At 39.2% G+C, this 19,054-nt stretch overlaps 1 protein-coding gene across 1 annotated transcript in view; it reads left to right on the forward strand.

Moving 5' to 3' along the window:
* rngtt (RNA guanylyltransferase and 5'-phosphatase) overlaps window positions 1–19,054 on the forward strand; it is a 99,867-nt gene that overhangs the window by 28,244 nt on the left and 52,569 nt on the right. Inside the window, exons 9-11 of the mRNA XM_031730214.2 lie at window positions 3,143–3,278; window positions 6,460–6,531; window positions 16,154–16,318. Of these exons, the coding sequence (XP_031586074.1) occupies window positions 3,143–3,278; window positions 6,460–6,531; window positions 16,154–16,318 (373 nt within the window). The remainder of the gene's footprint in view (window positions 1–3,142; window positions 3,279–6,459; window positions 6,532–16,153; window positions 16,319–19,054) is intronic.

A 19,054-nucleotide genomic window follows, 5' to 3' on the forward strand; every position in this document is an offset into this window, starting at 1 on the left:
TCTCTCTGGGTATTCTTCAGGTATTATTTGGTACTGAAATGTATGTATTTTATATCTATATAATATTGTAATATGTATAATATCTTTAAAACTAGCACCCCAAAACACATCATTTGTTAGCATTTTGTATTTGAATAATTGAAAAATCTCAAAGATACTGGAGTTTGACAGGAAAAAAGCATATGTATTAGCTGTAAACTTGGCATATTCTGACAGCGGGGTGTAGTGTGTCCTGGTACCAGGTACTACTATCTAATAGAAAACCCTAAAAACTGAGTTAAGTCGAGTCATGGATTGGCCTCCTCAGAGCCCAAAATCATTTTGACAGAGAACAAACAGCCATCATCCAAAGAAGAGTGTTAAATGCATGAAGAACTATTCCTGAACACTGCTTAAAAAAAGTATATAAGAAAGTTTATCTAAGATAGTCATACCAAATATTGACTTTCAAGCTTGGTAGAATTGTTCAAAAAAAGTTTTTGCCTTATTTGCTGCATGTTTTGATAGATCCTTGCACCTGTTTCTCATTTTCCTAGTAAAATGAAAAGAAATGAGGAACGGCTCAAGGCACAGTATTTTCAAATATTGTTTGACCTCAGTTTTATGTATCTTAATGAAACAACTGATAAAGCAACCTGGCCTAATACACATAATTCATCTAGCACAGTTCAATTTAGCCCCAATAAGAAGAAAACATCTCATTAAATGCAATACATTAGGTCAGTTTTTCTAAATTAGACAGCACCAGCAGAAGGATGGATCCTTAAATTATAACTGGGTTCCAAATAATTTGGATGACTTATTTTCCAGATGGGGTGTCCACAAAATAATAGATTAACATGCATGCTGTGGGAACCCTTATCCAGTTAATTTTACAGCCCCATGGCTCTAGAGAAAATGCCTGAGAGAAGAACACCTTAGTTCACCTGTAGTGTTTACTCTGGTTATTCAAAGATGCCCCTCACCCCACCCTTGTAGTGGTACAGTGCAGATGGAGAAATAAGGGTGATAAAAATCTAAAAGGGGTCTTATCCTTCATGCGCTGGCAATCCGGCACACCTTATGAGGATAGTGTGAGTCAAACTAATACCAGCCACATGCTCATATCGTGACCCATGTTTGAAAGCTGGCCTGTTTTAACAGCTTTTAACAGTCCAACAGTCACTGCTCTCAAGTTGTTGAATCTCCCAGATTGGTCTACTCAAGGGTGGAAAAGTAATTTTCCAGCAGTGGATTGTCTTTTCACTTTCTGTTTTGCTTTTACTTAATATTACTTTTGAAGAATCCCAAACCAGAAAAAAATAAAGATTATGATGGACAAAATACCAGCAAATCCCTTGCAGTGTAATATCATTTAATCCAATAACACAAACAATGTGTGACCCCAGACTGACCATGTTGGTTTTCTTTGAACAAAACCAAACAAAAAACCTTTAAGCTGGTAACAGTAATAAATATATACTGTAGAGACGACGGCATGAAATCACACAAGGTATGTTACGTTGTTTTATTGCTGCAAAAGTTTAACTTGAGGGAAACAGACTGTTGAAATGTTGTTTTGTGCCTCTTTATCTCACCTGCAAAGGCGTGCTGTGGATTAGCTGAGCATGGGCCACTGGTGATGTATGCAGTTTGAAGATAGAGTAATAACCTATGTGCTAACAAAGTGTTTTTGTGCTAGTGGAAGACGCTAAGGGACTTCTGTAATAGGAAAAAATAATTTGTTTACCATTGAGTAAAAATTTTATTAAGATGCATTTTGTAAAAAGAAAACAAGTTTTAGTATCAGCCACCTTTTATTGTTTTGAAAAGTAAAATAAGCAAGCTTTTATGTGTCTGTTCAGTTTCAGACACACTGATCACAGCTTTTAGTTTGCAGTTCTCGTTAAATGCAGCTAGATAAAAGGAAAAATGGGTGCTTTGGCAATTATTAAGCGTCTGTTTGGTGATCTTTCCTTTTCAGACACGATTAAAAGCTCTTGCACCTTTACCTTGTTTTTTTTGTTTGTTTGTTTGTTTTTGTTTTGCTTTTTCAATTGAACACAGCTCATTTGCACTTTGGAGGCATACGCAGACTGTGTTGTTTCTCTTTGCTCACAACTATTAAGCTTTAAAGTATTATTATTATTTCCAATCTTAATCATCCAAATAAGCTAATGAAAGAAAATTATAGGCCTCTTTGCTTGTCTGGAGAAATTACATGAAAACGAGCAATACGAAACATTTTAATAAAGTGGCACGAAGGCTGTAATAGTTTGTGATTACCCCAAAGAAACAATTAAACATACTTTGAGTGAAATGGAAAACATGTACATGTTGAAACAGTTATGCTGAGATGCTGTTTTTCTAATCTATTCTGTTCCTGTTCAGTGAATGTGTTGTGGAAGAGCTCTTGATCGACAGGGTCGCACGCCAAACAGTTGTTTTAGTAGTAAAGATTCAGCCAATCAGCCAATAGGTGATTCCAGTGCTTTGCTTTTTTTGGGTTGAAGCTGTCTTTGTTGCGATTTAGATCCTCCCTTTTGTGTAATGGAAACAAGGAAATCATCATTATAAAAAATCATTCAACTACTTGGGCTAAAATTGATGGGAGACACGCATAAATATAAAGCTTATTTCTGTGGGGCATGTTATGTTAAAAGATAAAAGCTACACAGTACTAAACCTAAGCTAGTTTGCGATGACCACCCCTAGTTGGGCTTTTTCAACACATACAGAAAACATACCATAGTTAGAAAACAACTGATATCACATAATTTGTGCACCAGCCAGGATTTTGCAATATTTAAATCAGACATGTGTGACAGCTGGGAGGCTGTTTAATCACTGCTAATTAAATCTAATCTAATCAAAGCTCCCACTTGTAGTTCTGATGAGGATTAGCTTCATTTATGAAGATCCCAACCAAGTAGTCCCCAACAGTGTTTTTGATTCATAGCATATAAAAAAATGTAAGATTTATTGCCAGGATTTTATTGAATTTATGACAGTGTTACAGTTTCCAATATATTCTTTTAACTATTGAGTTTGGGGTTTCAGTGGTTCTTATTATTATCATCATTGCTATCACAGCGATTAACACAAATAAAACTTGTTAACTTGTGCTTACAACTAGCTAAGGATGCATCCTGTTTTTCCACAGGTACATGATGCTCATCAATGGAAAAAATGAGGTGTACATGATCGACAGAGACAACGCCGTCTTCCACATATCAAATCTAGAGTTTCCTTTCCGGAAAGATCCACGTGTCCACCTATCAAATACTCTGTTGGATGGGGTAAGTTATGCTTTTCCCGTTACCTTCTTTGGAATGGTTCTGTATTGTCCAGTGTCCCCTCCAATTCCAAATTCACCGTCATCCTGCTCCTGCTGTGTAGTCTTTTTACGAAATTAGAAAAGGCTAATTGACACCAGCTGTCAAACCTGGTGTGAGAGGTGAGCACGTTTCAGTTTGAAACAGCAGACTCCAATTGTACACATCCTGGGGAAAGCACTAATGAAATGTTTCAGTTTTCAGTCTTTGTTCCGCGTTGTGTTTTTGTTGTTGCGCTCTGCTGTGTGCTCAGCAGGGGTCGGTGACTTATTCTTCCACTGTAATGCCAGGCTCTGACTTCCACTGGGGTGTCTGTGCAGCGTGGGTCACGCAGGTCCCAGCCGCACCACTGCAGCAGGTGCACATGTATGAGTCATCATGAAACAATAGGAAATTGCTTGCACGTTCATGCCATCAGTGATTATAAATCTCTGGCAGCCAGAGTTTGTTTTTGTCTTTCAAATACTGAAGATTACAAATAAGTTCCCTTTCATTCTTTATGTTGCTCCCGGCTTTGCTTTGTCAAAGTTTTGAGATTTTATGCAAACACTAGGTTTGCGCTTCCTCTTAGCTTAACAGTTTCTGATTGATGCGGTGAATTTTAAGTTCCTCACTCAGGCAGGACGTCTAATTGCAGCGTGTTAAGTGTTCCTTTGAAGAAGCAGTGTGGCCGTGTGTTTAGATTGCTGCAAGGTTTGTTTTGACTCGTGTTTATTAATCTGTTGATGCTTCTGGCTCTTAGCTGATAGAGGCTGTATTTTGCAGTTTATGAGGATCCCTTTAGAAGCCCAGCTGTGTTGTCTGATATTCTTCATCTTTAGCCCAGAGCCTCTGGTCTTTGTCTTTACATGCTGTTTTGTGTTACAGTTTTTAATGAGCTTTACATCAACTTGGGTTCCAATTTTGGATGAATGCACAGTGTAGATTGAATTCCTGGCAGTTTCCTTTGGTCACATTAATGTATTCATCCGCTGCTGTCTGTCTGCGCCATGGTTCAGTGCACCAGATGCATAATGATGGCAGCCTCCTGGAATTACATCATTTCTACTCTCCAAATCCTCCTTCAGAGCTGTGCATGCCTTGCATTCATGCCTTTTCTCCTCTCCACCAATCTAGCTGTGGAAATTTAGTTGTGTTGTCTGGTCCTTCGTCCTGTGAGATGTGAAGTAAAATTACATCAGCCAGCAGGGGAGTTTTTATTGTAACACACTTCAAGTAGTCATTAGGATGCAGGTACTCAAGTAGAAGTTTCTCATCTTGGGAAAGTGGCTGGTAGATGACAGGTCTATAACAATTTTCCATTCACTGAAGGCTGCTGTTCCATGTTGAAATGTAAAGAAATTCATGCCTTCGGGTTCTTTTAAGTCAAATAAATGTTAAAAGAAAAGTTTTGACATACTTACTTTTTGCCAAGAATAAAACGACAAGAATAACACTCCCATGTCTGTATAATACCGGTAATGGGCAATTCGCTCAGCTCATCACATAGACCGCTTTTACTGGTTTGAACCAGTAGAAGAAGAAAAAATAAGAAAATTTTCCTCCTACAGTCAATGGAGTAGTCGGTTGGTTTCAGAACAGTTATAGAATCTCCCCCCAAAAAATAACGATATATATCGGATGACGATATAAAAACATCTATCGTTTCATTTTACGCTATCGTTTGTTTCTAAGTGTCGCAAAATAAACTGCTTACGGCAATAGTTTTTCACCGTTTTGATGGTCACTGTAGTGGCTATATTAATTTCTTAAAGTTCTCTCTTTCTCTTATATTTAATATAACCACACTACAGACGGACAAGCGCCTGTTTTTATGCGTTGTCGTTAGCAACAACGACGGTAAAACCATTGCGTGTCCGCTTGTTTATTTTCCACATAAACCTTTCACAATAAAGCTCAAGATTCTGTTGAGACTTTTCAAAATAAACTGAATCACGTGAAAGCGTATGCAGAGTGTTTACGGATGAGAAGCAAAAAAGAGCCGTCGGGTGCTAAAAAATAAACCTTAGACTCAAACGTTAGAACAGGCTTTTCCCCGCAGCACGCTGTGTAATAAATACTCGCAAAGAAACAACTTATGTCTAAAAATGTATAGTTTCATGCATCGGTTAAAACATTCGACTCCAGGTACACGACGCCCAGCTGGAAACACTTCACGCAAGTCGAGCTGCCCAAGATTCACAGAATTTTCAGAAAATGTAAAATTTTGGTGATTTATATCGTTATCGGGACGACAGATGTCTTATATCAGGATATGGGATTTTGGTCATATCGCACAGCCCTAGACTTGTATTTTTATTCCTTGATAGACTTTGATTATTGGAATGTATTATTTGCTATTTTAGCCCCCCCCCCCCTTTATTCCCAATCTTTACGCTAAGTAAAGATAAACTATTTACGAGACTATGAAACAAATATGTTCAAAGCTAATAGAAGGTAATTTCTGATCTCGGTAACAGAAGCTTCATACTTCATACTGTTGGTCAGGGTGTGGATATGAGCCTCCAAAAATACTCCTTTTGCGTAATAGCTGTGTCCTTGAGTGATGTCTTACCTGTTACTCATTTATCTGTCAGGTACATCACTAGAGCACAGTTAGGTGCCTCTATATTTTATGAGGGGCGAGGGGATAAATATAGTTCTCTATACGTAGTGAGTCAGTCTCAAATTTTTACCGGCTAAAGTGTAAAAGTTCGACTTCCACTCCGACTTTAACCTCATCTTCACTGTTACTGTTGTGGACATCTTTTAAAACTAATCACGTGTTTCTTATGAGTGTCAACCGTCACGACTGCACCTGACCTCGACCTGACAGCCTTGCATAATAAATGTGCAGTGCTATTTCTGCTTCATGTCCTCCTTGACCACACAGACACACCCATGTGCACGTACTTACACACCACACACCTGGCTTACTATCTTTTGCACTGCCGCAGCCATCTTCCTCTCTCAACATGCATCCTCTAGAGAGTCCCCACACTTTCTACATAACACATTTCAAACAGGCACCTCTTTTATTATGCTGTAATGTTAAGACCTCACGTAATTCAGAACATTTACTTTCTATCCACTTTCTGCATCTTCTCCCCTTCCCTTTGTTGTTTGTCCATCCCCCTTGACCGAGTCTTTGTCTTACTCCCTGCAGGAGATGATCATCGACAAGGTGAACGGTCACCCCGTGCCTCGCTATTTGATATATGACATCATCAAATTCAATGTGAGTATGAGAAGGTATCATCTTTTCTTATGATTTTTATTGCAGAAGAAGTGCCAGGTCAAGATGTCAGGTAGAATAAACTAAAAGGACATTGGATGCATTCTATTAATGCTGCGGTCCGCCTGCAGCTGCTTCTGCCCTCTGCTTTTTTTACTTACTGTTTACTTAAGGTTCAGCAAAAAGGGTTTCTTATTTTGTGATCTTAGTCGGTAGCCGGTTGTGTATAATCCAAACGGTGCGCTGTATTACGTGAAGAAGCACTGACATGGTTTAGCATTTGCTTATCACTTATACCTGAAAATTCAAACTCGTGGTTGAGTTCCTTCAGTGCTATAATGCAGCAGGCAGCAGAGCAGTGTTGATCCAGGCTTTGCAGTATTTGCATAGAGATGACAGAGCTTCATCATTCTGCATGCTAAAGGGAAAAGCGTGGCTCCGTTTGACCCTGCAACATGTCATGACTAAAGCCTGACCTTAACAACAAAGCTGAGGCTGAACTGATTTTGACCCATAATTGAATATTTATTAGCAAAGTTTTTTCCTTGTGTTTTTTTTTTTTTCCATGTGCTTTCAGTTGAAATTGGTTTTGCCAGCTACACTGACCTGTTTTTGCTAACCACTTAGACAAATGTTATTAAATATTAACCTTTAACATTGTCGGTACGATGCATTGTGCAGGATTGACCTGATGAGCAGTCTGTTATTTGCTTCAGTGTGGCAGTAAGTGCCTGGTGCATCTGTGTGTTCTTTTATATGTCTAACAGCATGTTTCTCCTGTTAGATTATTTTGACCTTTTTGGTGAACTGCCCGGGAACAACACTGCGAAGCTGTTAACTACTAGCACTCTTTCGAACTCTAAATTTAATTTATCCCTTTAACATGTCTGCATATTGCTAATGGGATGCAGATAGTCACGGAGACAAACGAGCCTGCATGTTTACCCTTAGGAGCCCTCTGCTGTCTTCTTTAAAAAGAACTTGATGAATACCTTGGGATGAAGTGGGCGAGGGGGTTACCTCTGCTATTATGTTTCTCTGTCGCCTCCCCTTCTCTATCGATCAGAGGATCACACAGGCAAGCGGCTCGATAGAGGGCTCCAGTGGCGAGGGGAACGTCTGTGTGAGATGTTGTGGAGGTTAGCAGCTCCCCATGACTCCCCACCCCGCTATCAGTAGAGCACTGTATTGATCCTTTCTGGCCTTCTCTATTACCTGGGGTGGGCTGCTCCTTGGCTTTATTCTGAGATTCTGAGATTGAAGGTGGAAATGCAGCAAGGGAGAGAACACAGCACCTGCCTGGCCCATGGCCTAATGTGACCCCCTGCTTATATTTAAAGTGGGGTTGCAGCTTAATAGAGGGATGCTTTTGATTTGAGTCTAAGGAGAAGAGTGTGCCCTCTCGCCTTGTTGGGTAATTTCAGGGTGTCTAAGAAGTTTTACTGACGTTTTAAAAAATTTTGATTGGAAAAATAGTTGTGCCTGGTTACACTCTGAAAATGACCCTAAGCTAGGGCTAGGGAGTTCTCTTACTTCACTTGTTGTAGATAATTACAAATATTTTTTGTCTTTCTTGAAAGTTGTTGCAGCTTGTCAGTCACTGTCAGCTCCCCCACAGTGGGGGAACAGACAAGACAACAGCATTTACATACGTGCCCCCCAATTTTCTGATTTTGTTTATTTATTTTTTGGTTGAAAGCTGTTATTTTGAAATAAAAGCATCGAGGTTTGCAGTTGACATCGCCGCCTATGTGCTGACACTTTGATTGACCTCATTATCTTTTATGCTGCTAAAATAATCTTGCTTTCGGTGCATAAGTAGACAAGATAATTGGCTTAACTTGATTAACGGTTGAGCAGAAAGGAGTGCTTATAGCATTCACCACAGAAATGCTATCTGCCGAGGCATGGGCAGGTTTTACAGCCGTCAGTTCCATTTACTTCTGCTTGAAAACTTAATCTGCAGGTACAGTGTGTAGCTATTGAATCTGCTCCATCATTTCTTTCAGATCAGCAGAATCACACTGATAACCTGCAGTCTCCGTTTGTGCAGTTGCTTGAAAATGATACTGCATTAACATACGCCTTACATCTTTATCAATAATGACTGTTACTTACAGCAGAAATGAAGAGGTGCAAGTTGGACAGATTAACACAAGACCGAGAGCTGGGTTAGTGTTGGCCTCTAACTAGTAGTAGCTTCCAGTCGATAACTGTGCCATCTCAGTTGACCTCACGTGCTGTAATTTGCTCATAAATCGCATCCATTCTGCAGGGACCACAAGCCCTGGCTGCCTTTATTGAGTGTGGCTTACTCAAACAATGCTAATCCACCAATTCATGTTGTTCTACCATGTTAAATACAAGTGGATTATGCAGTATATTAAGAAGAGTAGTCATAATTCTAAATATGTTGTAGAAATACTTATGAAGTATCTTGCAACCCCTTGTTAAACACAGCAATATGCTTAACTCATTTTTTTCCTGGTTTTGAACTCTGTCTGTGAAGAAAGCTCGTGACAGTATTGCAATGACTCATAAAGGCGCGGGAACTGTATGCTTCAGGGATTCTTCTCGTACACTTGGATAGAATGTCGTCATAAAATCTGGCCTAAGACCTGCCAGTCTACAAATTTAGACACAAATGTACTCCCGAAGCCAGAGGGAGCGACCCCAGCTCTCAGTGATGGAGGTGGATGACAGGAAATAAATTTTCCGGAACTGTAGGCTTTTGTGTGTGTTCAAGGTTTAGATCAAATCTGCCCACATCTGTTGAGATGTGGATGTAAAGCCTGAATACTTGATTCTTTTTATATCAAGTGTTCGCTCATTAATCCGACTGCTTCTAGTCTCAGAAAAATATATATAGAAAAAAAGTGTTACTCATCCTCCTTAAAATCTAACTGATGCACTGTATTAGCAGTAACTGATGTTGCCTGTTAAAATAATCTAAGATCAAATGTGTGTATATATATAAATATATCTATTTAATAGGTTGCTCCAATATTGCTTTAAAATGTTGTGGGTTTTTTATTTTTCCTTTTTTATTAGTAGTGCTGTTGTCAAACAGGATGCCGAACAGTTTTAGTCCAAAACATCCTGAAAGCCTCTGTTTTTGTTACGAATATCCCGAGGGAAGCTTGGCATTAAACTTGCTTTGACATCTCTTATTTTGTCACCGATGTATAATGTAATTTATCCCAAATTATCCGAGGCAGTCACAGTGCTTTCAACAGGATTTCAAACACTTTCACTGTTTTTGCTGTATTATTTTAGCCTTGCCAACCAGCAGAACCGGTATCTCCTTCTTTGTGCAAGGACAGCAGGATGAGCACTGCCAAACCCAACAAAATGACCTCCTGCAGGCCACTGGTGTGAATGACCAAACTATTAGAAAAAGACTTCATGAGGTTAGCCTGAGCATCTAATGTTATCTGTTGGGCCCTTTGCTCACAGTCCAGCACCTTGGCATAGAATGCCAAAACTGGCACACTGTGGTTTTCACACATAATAGCAGGTTCACCCTGAGCACATGTAACAGATATGAAAGGGTCCAGAGAAGCCTTGGAGAACAGTATGCTGCCTGTAACATTATTCAGCATGACCGGTTTGGTAAGGGGTCAATGATGTTCTGGGGAGGCATATCCATGAAGGGACGCACAGACCCCTACAGGCTAGACAATGGCACCCTGACTGCCATTAGGTATCAGAATGAAATCAGTGGACCTGCTGTGGTGCACAGTAATACCCAGGGTCATGTGGTGAGAGTATGGAGTATCCCCCCCCACGCTCTCCTAAATAAATCCATTAGAACACCTCTGAGACATTATGTTTTCATCCAATGCCGCCAGGTTGGACTTTAGACTGTCCATGAGCTCAGTGATGCCTGGTTCCAGATCTGGGAGGAGATCCACCGGGACATCATCCTTTATTCCTTTAGGGGCATTCTCAGGCATGGATATAAGGACATAGGGGACATGCATACTACAAAAACCATTTTTGAGCTGCTGCAATGAAATTTTGGCAGAATGGGGTAGACTACTGCATCAGTTTTTCACTTTGATTTTCAGGGTGTCTTCGAATTTGGGCTTCTGTAGGTTTTTATTTCCGTCAATGTGGCATGCTTCATTCTTTACATTATCCAGTTCATGTCAGCATGAGTTTTTTTTTCTCCCCCATTGCTACTCTAAACCGTGGTTATTATTGTGACAGCAGTATCAATATGGAGGATATCAGAAATGGCATATTAGCATTTATGATATTCTCCGTGACAGATTAACCCCTGGAGATTAAGCCCAAAATGATATTTAGCCCTAGAAATGTTTGGTTAACAAGGTTTTTGTCTGCTGTGTTTCCCTGTTGAACAGTCGTGGACAGCACATGCCTTGAATCATCCACACTTACATCTTGTTCTGTCCCGATGACACGGCTGACAGATGGTGCCGAATGTGTGGGACATGATACCAGCTGTTGCTCCAGGAGGATGTAGTGCGGTTTTGCAGTCACCCTAAAAGAAAAAGAAGTCTTCAAAGAAATGTTTAAACAAGAGTATCTTGAACTTCAATCTGTCTGTGACCTTATTTGAAGTTCCCAAATTGCCCTTATAACATTGTTAAGGCTACATTAAGCAAATCAGAGAGTCTATCACAAGGACACAGCATGACTAGCTTCTCGTTTCTCAAGTTGTTATGGCTAATCTGTTTGCAGACAGTTGGCAACTTAAGCATCCTGCAGACACAGAGCAACGTGGGCATCCTAATGAAGTCACATCCTGATGAATGCAAAGCTAATATTCACTTTATTTCCATTTATTTTTTTATTTTTTTTTGACCACCAAAAGATTAACGGGATGAATTATTAAGTTTGGACCTGCAATAAATAATTATTTTTATTTCAAATTATTTATCTGATTGTTTTCCCAAATAAACGATTAATTAATTTGTGCTCAGGAGGTAGAGCACCTCATCTACTTAATGGATGGTCAGTGGCGCAATCTCAATGTCCTCCAGTCCAGTCTAGTCAAAGTGCCCTTAAGCAAGATACTGAAACCCAAATTACCCCTTATGCATTGTGTGTGTGTGTGTGTGCGTGTGTGTGTGTGCGTGTGTGTGTGTGCGTGTGTGTGTGTGTGCGCGCGCGCGTGTGAGTGTGTGTGAGTGAGAGAGAGATTGGTTAAAATGGGTTTATATTAAAAAACAAAACCTTGAAGTGGTCAGTGTGCAGTATTCACGCTCTATATATGATTGTGTGTGGAGACGCTTTCCAGCTTGCAATCAGCTCAATTTCCTGGCCAGTGTAAAACTGCAGTTTACATTTATTGGCCACTTCATTAGTTACATCTTACCAGTACTGGGTTGGATCCCCCTTTTGCCTCCAGAACTGGCATGGTGCCGGTAACATTCCTCTGAGATTTTGGTGCATGTTGACATGTTTCCTATTCTTAGCTGACAACAGTGACATCTGTAGCACCTGTAGCCTTCTGCTGCCGCAGCTCATCTGCTTCATGCTTGGATGTGTTGTGTGTTCAGAGATGCTTTTCTGCATACCTTCTTTTTATCGAATGGTTATCTTTTTTTTCTTGCTTTTGTGTCAGCTTAAAGCAGTCTGACCTTTCTCCTCTGACCTCTGACATCAACAATGTATATTTTCTCTTTTTCAGAGCATTCTTTGTCAATCCTAAAGACGGCTGTGTGTAAAAAAATCCCAGCAGATCTGCAGTTTCTAAAATAATTAGAACGCCAACAAACATGCCACATTCAAAGTCTATTAAACCATCCACTCTGTTGAAACTTCAGCAGGTTGTCTTGACCATATCTGCATGCTTAAATGCATTGAGTTGCTGCTATCTGATTGGCTGATTAGGTATTTGTTTTGATCATGAGCCTAATAAAGTGGCCAATGAGTCTACGTACCATTATGTGGGTCAGATTTTACCTGTATTTCTAAAGGCATACACATCATAGTGTAAGGAGTTGTGTGCGTGTGTGTTTGTGTGTGTGTGTGTGTGTGTGTGTGTGTGTGTGTGTGTGTATTAAAATTTGTATTAAATATTAACAATATGCCCGTTCAGTTAATTAGCTCTCTGAAATGCTCTCCCCTGTTTTCTCCTATTTTCCACCCTGTGAGTTTTTCTTCTTCTCAACTTGGTTACCTTCATTCACTTTACTCCCTTTCCTTTTCTGTGCACCACCATGAGTCAGATTGCTGGGGAAAGTCATTTAGTGCTGCTGCATGTGTATTAAACACACTAATTTTTGCTACCAATCTGTCACCCATGGAAGCCAATGAGATATTTTGCCATATCAATTTTGTCTCACTTGTAGCTGTATGTAATCTATGCAGCGTACATAATACAGAAGTCTTTGCAAAGTGCCTATTTGAGAAGGTATACTTTTCAACAGGGCTCCAATCTTCTTTTCTGTTTTGCTAAAAATCTGTGTGACTCACAAAATAGCACACTCTAGTAATTCGTCTAATCATAGCTAATTCTTTGTCATTCACTGTCTCGTCCTTTTATTCAGAAATCTTTTCCCCTGCCATTTCCAATAATTCCTTAGAAAGCTGTTGAGAAGAGAAGTGGCCTTTACCAAACACTTCGAGCGGAATACAAATGCTTAGGTCCTAAGCCTTTGGGCCTCCCGATACACATGAGAGAATATTGATCCATCCTGCTGGTGTAAGAGCTGTAAAAATTGCTAATGTTTCAACGAATTGTTTTGATAAATTGATGTTCTGTGTCTAAGAAGCTAAAACCTCGTGAAATGGTCCAATACTCAAATAATTGCTGCTTAAAAACTGGCTTTGCATTAGGCTGTACAGTAGACCTGCAGCAGTCAGTTAATCAATTTGTATATTTATTTATTTATTTTTCATTCATATTCAAAAACTTTCGCCAGTTTCAGTAGAAAAATTGGCTGTTGAAACCTTTCTTTTACCCATTTTTTTTCTCGTCTTAGATTGCCATCCTTTTAGAAAAATGTGTTAAACTTGTTGGCAATCGTCATTTGACAAAAATAATTATCTAATTAACAAAACATAAATGCTTTCAATGTAGTAAAGATCATCTACAGTACATTGATAATTACAATCATGGGCTTTAAGATTGCTTATTTAAGCCCTACAAAGGAAAGATTATTGTATTTTCCATAAGCAGATAGAATGATGTTTGGAACAACATGTTGCTGTTATCAGTGCCAAACACATTTTTAAATTCAATTCCATTATTCTTTTTATTTAGTGGCTGTACCAGAGCCAGTGATTAGCATAGAGAATACTGTTGTGTAACTGCTTGGTTAAAAACAAGTCTATCTTGCCAAAGTATGTAGTTTTCTGGCAAATCATAAAGTGGTTTGAAAATGGGTTGTCTGCTTCGTCTTTCTTTTCTTTCTTTTTTTTAAAAAAATATCAATTTTAACAGTCAAGGAGGTGTTTGGGTTTGAAATTAAAAAGTATTTTTGTGCTTATCACAGCCGGGTAATTTAAAAAAAAGCTTTCTGTGATTTATGATGTGTTTTGGCACCAAATAAATTGCAGCTCAGTTGGAGTTTCAGCTCATTTTTTTTCAATTAAATTTCAAATTGTTGTCATGCATTTGGTTCATGATCATCTGGCAGATTTTCATCACTAATGTCAGGAGTTTTGATAAAAGTGAAGTCTGTGAGTCGTCGTTTTTAATTGCTTTGTCAGCTGAGCAGCAGAAATATGTGACGGTAACTGTCAAATGTTCGAGCCGTATCAGGCTGTTTTCGTAGCAAACTCCTCGGCACCCTTTAACACTTTTTAAATTTTCCACCTGAGCTTTATTATTTATAACCAGGGACAGGAACAAGCTTTGTTGTACTTTTTCCTGTCAAAGTCACAGTGGACCAGCAGATGGCTGTGGCGGAACCTTTGCACTGTCTCGGTGGCCCCCGTCTGTGTAAACGAAAGTAGTGGCTCAGGTTGAAATGCTTGTCTGTGTGGAATAACAGTGATTGACTAACACTGTGGGGAAACTGTTGTCATGGTGACAAACAAAAGCTGATTTACCTGTACTGTGTACTTTTTTGGGACGAGTTCAGCTGATGTTAAAGTAACCTTTTCACAGGTTTACCATATATAAAAGTATTGGGCCACACCTCTTAATGATTGAAATTAGGTGATTTCTCGCCCATTACCACAGCTGTATAAAATCAAGCACCTAGCCGTGCAGCCTGTCTTTATAAACATTTGTGAGTGAATGAGTTGTTCTAATAAGCTTTGTAGCAAGCCAGTATGTGAAATTTCTTCTCTCCTAGATATTCCACAATCAACTGTAAGTCGTATTAATGCAAAGTGCAAGCGTTTAGGAATCACAGAACCTCAACCGCAAAGTGGTAGACCATGTAAAGTTACAGAGTGGGGTCGCTGAGCACTGAGGCGCACATAGTGCGTCAAAGTCCCCAACACTCTGCTTACTCAGGGGAATTCACAGTTTAGATTTCTATGGCACGCATGCGTAATGCCAAGGGTTGGATAGAGTGGTGTAAAGCACACCGCCACTGAAGTCTGGAACAGTGGAAAGATATTCTGTGGAGTAATAACTCACGCTTTTCTATGTGGCAGACTGAGACGTCAAAAAGAACATTACCTGCCTCACTGCATTGTTCCAACTGTTAAGTTTTGTGGAGGAGGGATATTGCTGTGGGGTTATTTCTCTGTGGTGGGTCGAGGGGAATTTTAATGCTTCAGCTTACCAAGAAATTTTGTGGGAACCATTTGGGAATGTAATTTTCTGTCCATAAACTCATGGTTGCATGAGTTTTGGTGTTTACTGGCACACACAGACTCCTGACTTGAACTCCATCAAACACTTTTGGGATGAACTAGAGCAAAGATTGTGTTCCAGGCCAGCTCATTCAACATCAGTGGTCTGACCATACATACACTCTTCTGGATGAATGGGCAAAAAGACAGACACATTCCAAACTCTTGTAGAAAGCCTTCCCAGAAGAGTGGAACCTGTTATAGCTGCAAAGGACGGGAGCAACTCCATCATTACGCCGATGAATTTAAACACTCAATATCGGTCAAATATTGGTGAGATATGTAATTGCATTTACACATTTATGGAGTATTGTTTTGTGGTCTAATGTCTGATTGAATATACCTAGCAGTTTGTTTGCAGTTGACTGGGTCATCATGAAAAAAGTCCCTCGTCCTATTTTCATCAGTCTGTTCATTCTGAGGAAAGGATTCCAAGAAGCACCTCAAAGTGTACTTTACAATTGGTGTGACAGTAGCATAAAGTTCTTTTTGTTCCCCTTTTGACAATGCCTGCCTTGTTCAGATGTACAAAAGTCCTATTCCTCAACCTCACGAAAAGTATAATTACCAGTGTTGCCATGGTGACAAAACTGGCATTTCAGCAATCTTCACATATCTGTAATATGTTTTCACAAAAGAAATGCATTTTAAAATGTATGCGCTAATCTAGCCTTGGAAGAACTGCAAAGTTAAATCCAACTAAGTCCAAATAAATAATACTGTATTTGTTGCATTCATATAGATGTTAATTGTTCTTGTTTGTGAATAGCAAAGCATAGAATAATCTGTGAACGTTTGCAAGAGGGTAGAGTTGAATAACTGATTTTGTTTTGTGTTTCAGGGACAGCCTGTTGGCCAGTGTGATTTCAATATCCGGCTGTTATGCATAGAAAAGGAAATAATTTCTCCCAGGATGGAAAAGATGAAGACTGGACAGATTGACAAGACCAAGGAGCCCTTCAGTGTCCGAAACAAGCCCTTCTTTGACATTCATGCTTCACGCAAGGTATTGTAATCAACGGTGCTCTTTTCCCTTTCCAGTCCATTTCCCTCTCCATTTCTTAGACAGATGGTGCCCAGTTGAAGCAAAATCCAGCTTTTCAAACAAAGAAACACAAACACAGACGACCCAAATTCCTCACATATTGTTTCCTAAAATGAATTTGTTGAGCTAGTTGTGTCCCAGTTATATCCCTAGACGTTGTTTTCCAGGGCAACAGTAATTCATGAGCAAATTGGTCTGAGCTGGTGGGGGCAGACCAAGAGCAGCTGAAACACATCAATACACCGACTTCTTAAAGCAAGCCCAGTCTCATATAAGGAAGCAGGCGCCCTCTTGAGGTTGGGCCTAAGGGAGGGAACTCACAGCTACCTATGCTGGGATGGATCATAATAGGTCTCAGGTGTGTGGTAGCTGTAAGCGTAACAATACACTGCTGGTGTTGCAAACTCTGACTAGGAGGAAAAAACAAAACTTCACTTTATAACATTTTGGAGTGGTCGTCTCCTAGCATTGCTTTAATTAGCACATTAATACCATGAATAAACACAAAATACATTTCTATGTTTACTCAGATATATTTATTGTCTATTTTGGGTGATGTTTTTATGCTTTTGTCCTGTCGTACATCTTCATGGCTCAGGTTAGAGTACTGTGCTGTTCATAGGCTGCAAATGGCAGTGATTTTATTTCTCTCAAAAGATGTTAAGCCTCTCTCAAAGGCCTGCTCTTGTGCCCTACAATCAGGTCTGTGGGAGGTCAGAGCACAATTAGTTTCATGTTTTGCTCGGACAAAGATCAGTTGGGAATGTTGGCGCTCCATATTCGGCAACGATCAAAGTGTTTGGAGGGGGTGAAGTTTCTGACATTTCTTCTGCTTTTTCCACTTCTTCTTTTGCCAACATTGATATCTTGGTGTTTTTGTGCTTTACAAAATTCCTAGTATGAATGGTTGCGTTACCTCTGGTCTAACCCTTTGCTATCGTCTTTTCTAAGAACCTTTGTAAGGCATAACCTCTGCAAGCTTTGGGGTTCATGCTGATCGAGATTTTCTCGAAATGAAGTCAGCAGAGCTGTCTGGTTTCTGACTGCTCTATTGTGTTTTTCACTGGCCATCTGCTCCCCATACAGGCATATCTCTGTTGTATGGGACATTAAGAGGGAGAAGCTGGAATCTGTCTCATTAATTCATAGCAGCACAACCATCTACTTCATGGCATATCAACCAGAAATTCCATTTTGGGGATATTTCAGTCACAGGCTGGAGTTGTATGATAGCTTTTGTCTGTTGCTAGGCTCCTGTTTTTTATCTCGCACACTTACACATTCATGTCGCCATTTCCCCACCAATTGGGAACATTTATTCTTTTTGCTTCCTCCACTTTTCCAATTATCTTACAAAGAACCCTTTTAGGTTTACAGAATTTGTCCATCGGGGCAACCAGATAATATATTTTTGGAATTTCCCTCTTATGAGGATTGAGTGGACTTGGCTGACAGTAGCCAATAACTCTGATCTTGCTCTACAATTAATTGTATTCATAGCATGTTTAATTTAGTTTGATGTGATGCACACTGCTTCTTCATTAGTTGAAGAAAAACTGTGGGCAAATTAGATTTGCTTACATGAATCTGATATAAATCAGGCCCTTCAATTTCAACTATCATAAATTACAAAGCTTGTGAAAAGAAATTGTGTGTAATTTGTTTTTTCATTATTGAATACAACAAAATAAAATATAGAATTATAATTTTAAATATCTTTATAAACTAATAGTATTAGTTTTGGGGTTTTTTAAAATTGTGATATAATTTTTTTTTTTAATTGAAATTCAGTCACGGCTAATATTTATTGTGGTATTGCTCGACAGAGACTCTGTAGGCCTGCCAAAACTAAATGTGAAGCAGCTGCGATAAGTTTTAATGGGGGGAATTAGATGTTATTGTCTTGAAACTAAAATGAGATGTGTTTATAAGGTTTTTCTGGGTATAAATGCTAGCAGTTGGTCATTTTTGCTTGTTGCTAGACGTCATGACGATATCATAATATTTAATACAATATATATACCTTCAGTTGCCCAAGATGTAAATATCTGCCAAGTTATGCTGCTAAACTCATGACTGTGTTGGAGGAGTTGCCAGACAGACAACGAGCTAGTGTATTATAGTAATATGCATTTGTATTTACATGTATTTTATATACAAGTACCCAAGTTGTCAAACTCCAGTCACACCCACTGTAATAATCACCTGCAGGGAGATGGGGAAAGTTGCAGTGTCTAATATTGCTGTAACCTTGAATTCCTGCACTTAACTGTAGCTCTTTGTTTAAATGCTGCAGTTTTTTCCTGGTTGTTATAATGAAGTCTTTAAGAAAGTGCACGAACTATCAAATATGCTCTTATCTCAAGTTACTAATAAATGTTCACAAGTAAATTAGTTTGTTCTGTACACTTGTACAATATTCTAAATATCATTTTGGGATGGCTGATGTTTCACAATAAAAACAAAAATGCACAATATTCTTAATGCATTAAAAAAAATCCTCTGGTAAGAGGTACTGCTAAATTGGACTGAGAATCTATTCAGCAGAAATCTCTATATTCCCTTCATGGCATTAGAAATCAAGTCAAGACTGGAATGTCTGGTCATTTTCTTGCTTGCAGAGTTTAAGAGTATTGGCAATTTCCACAGAGGATCAGTTTACAAGGTAGAAATTCATATTCCTTCCTGGATTACAGA

Source organism: Oreochromis aureus, linkage group 15 (genome assembly GCF_013358895.1).
Source record: "Oreochromis aureus strain Israel breed Guangdong linkage group 15, ZZ_aureus, whole genome shotgun sequence".
Lineage (NCBI taxonomy): Eukaryota > Metazoa > Chordata > Actinopteri > Cichliformes > Cichlidae > Oreochromis > Oreochromis aureus.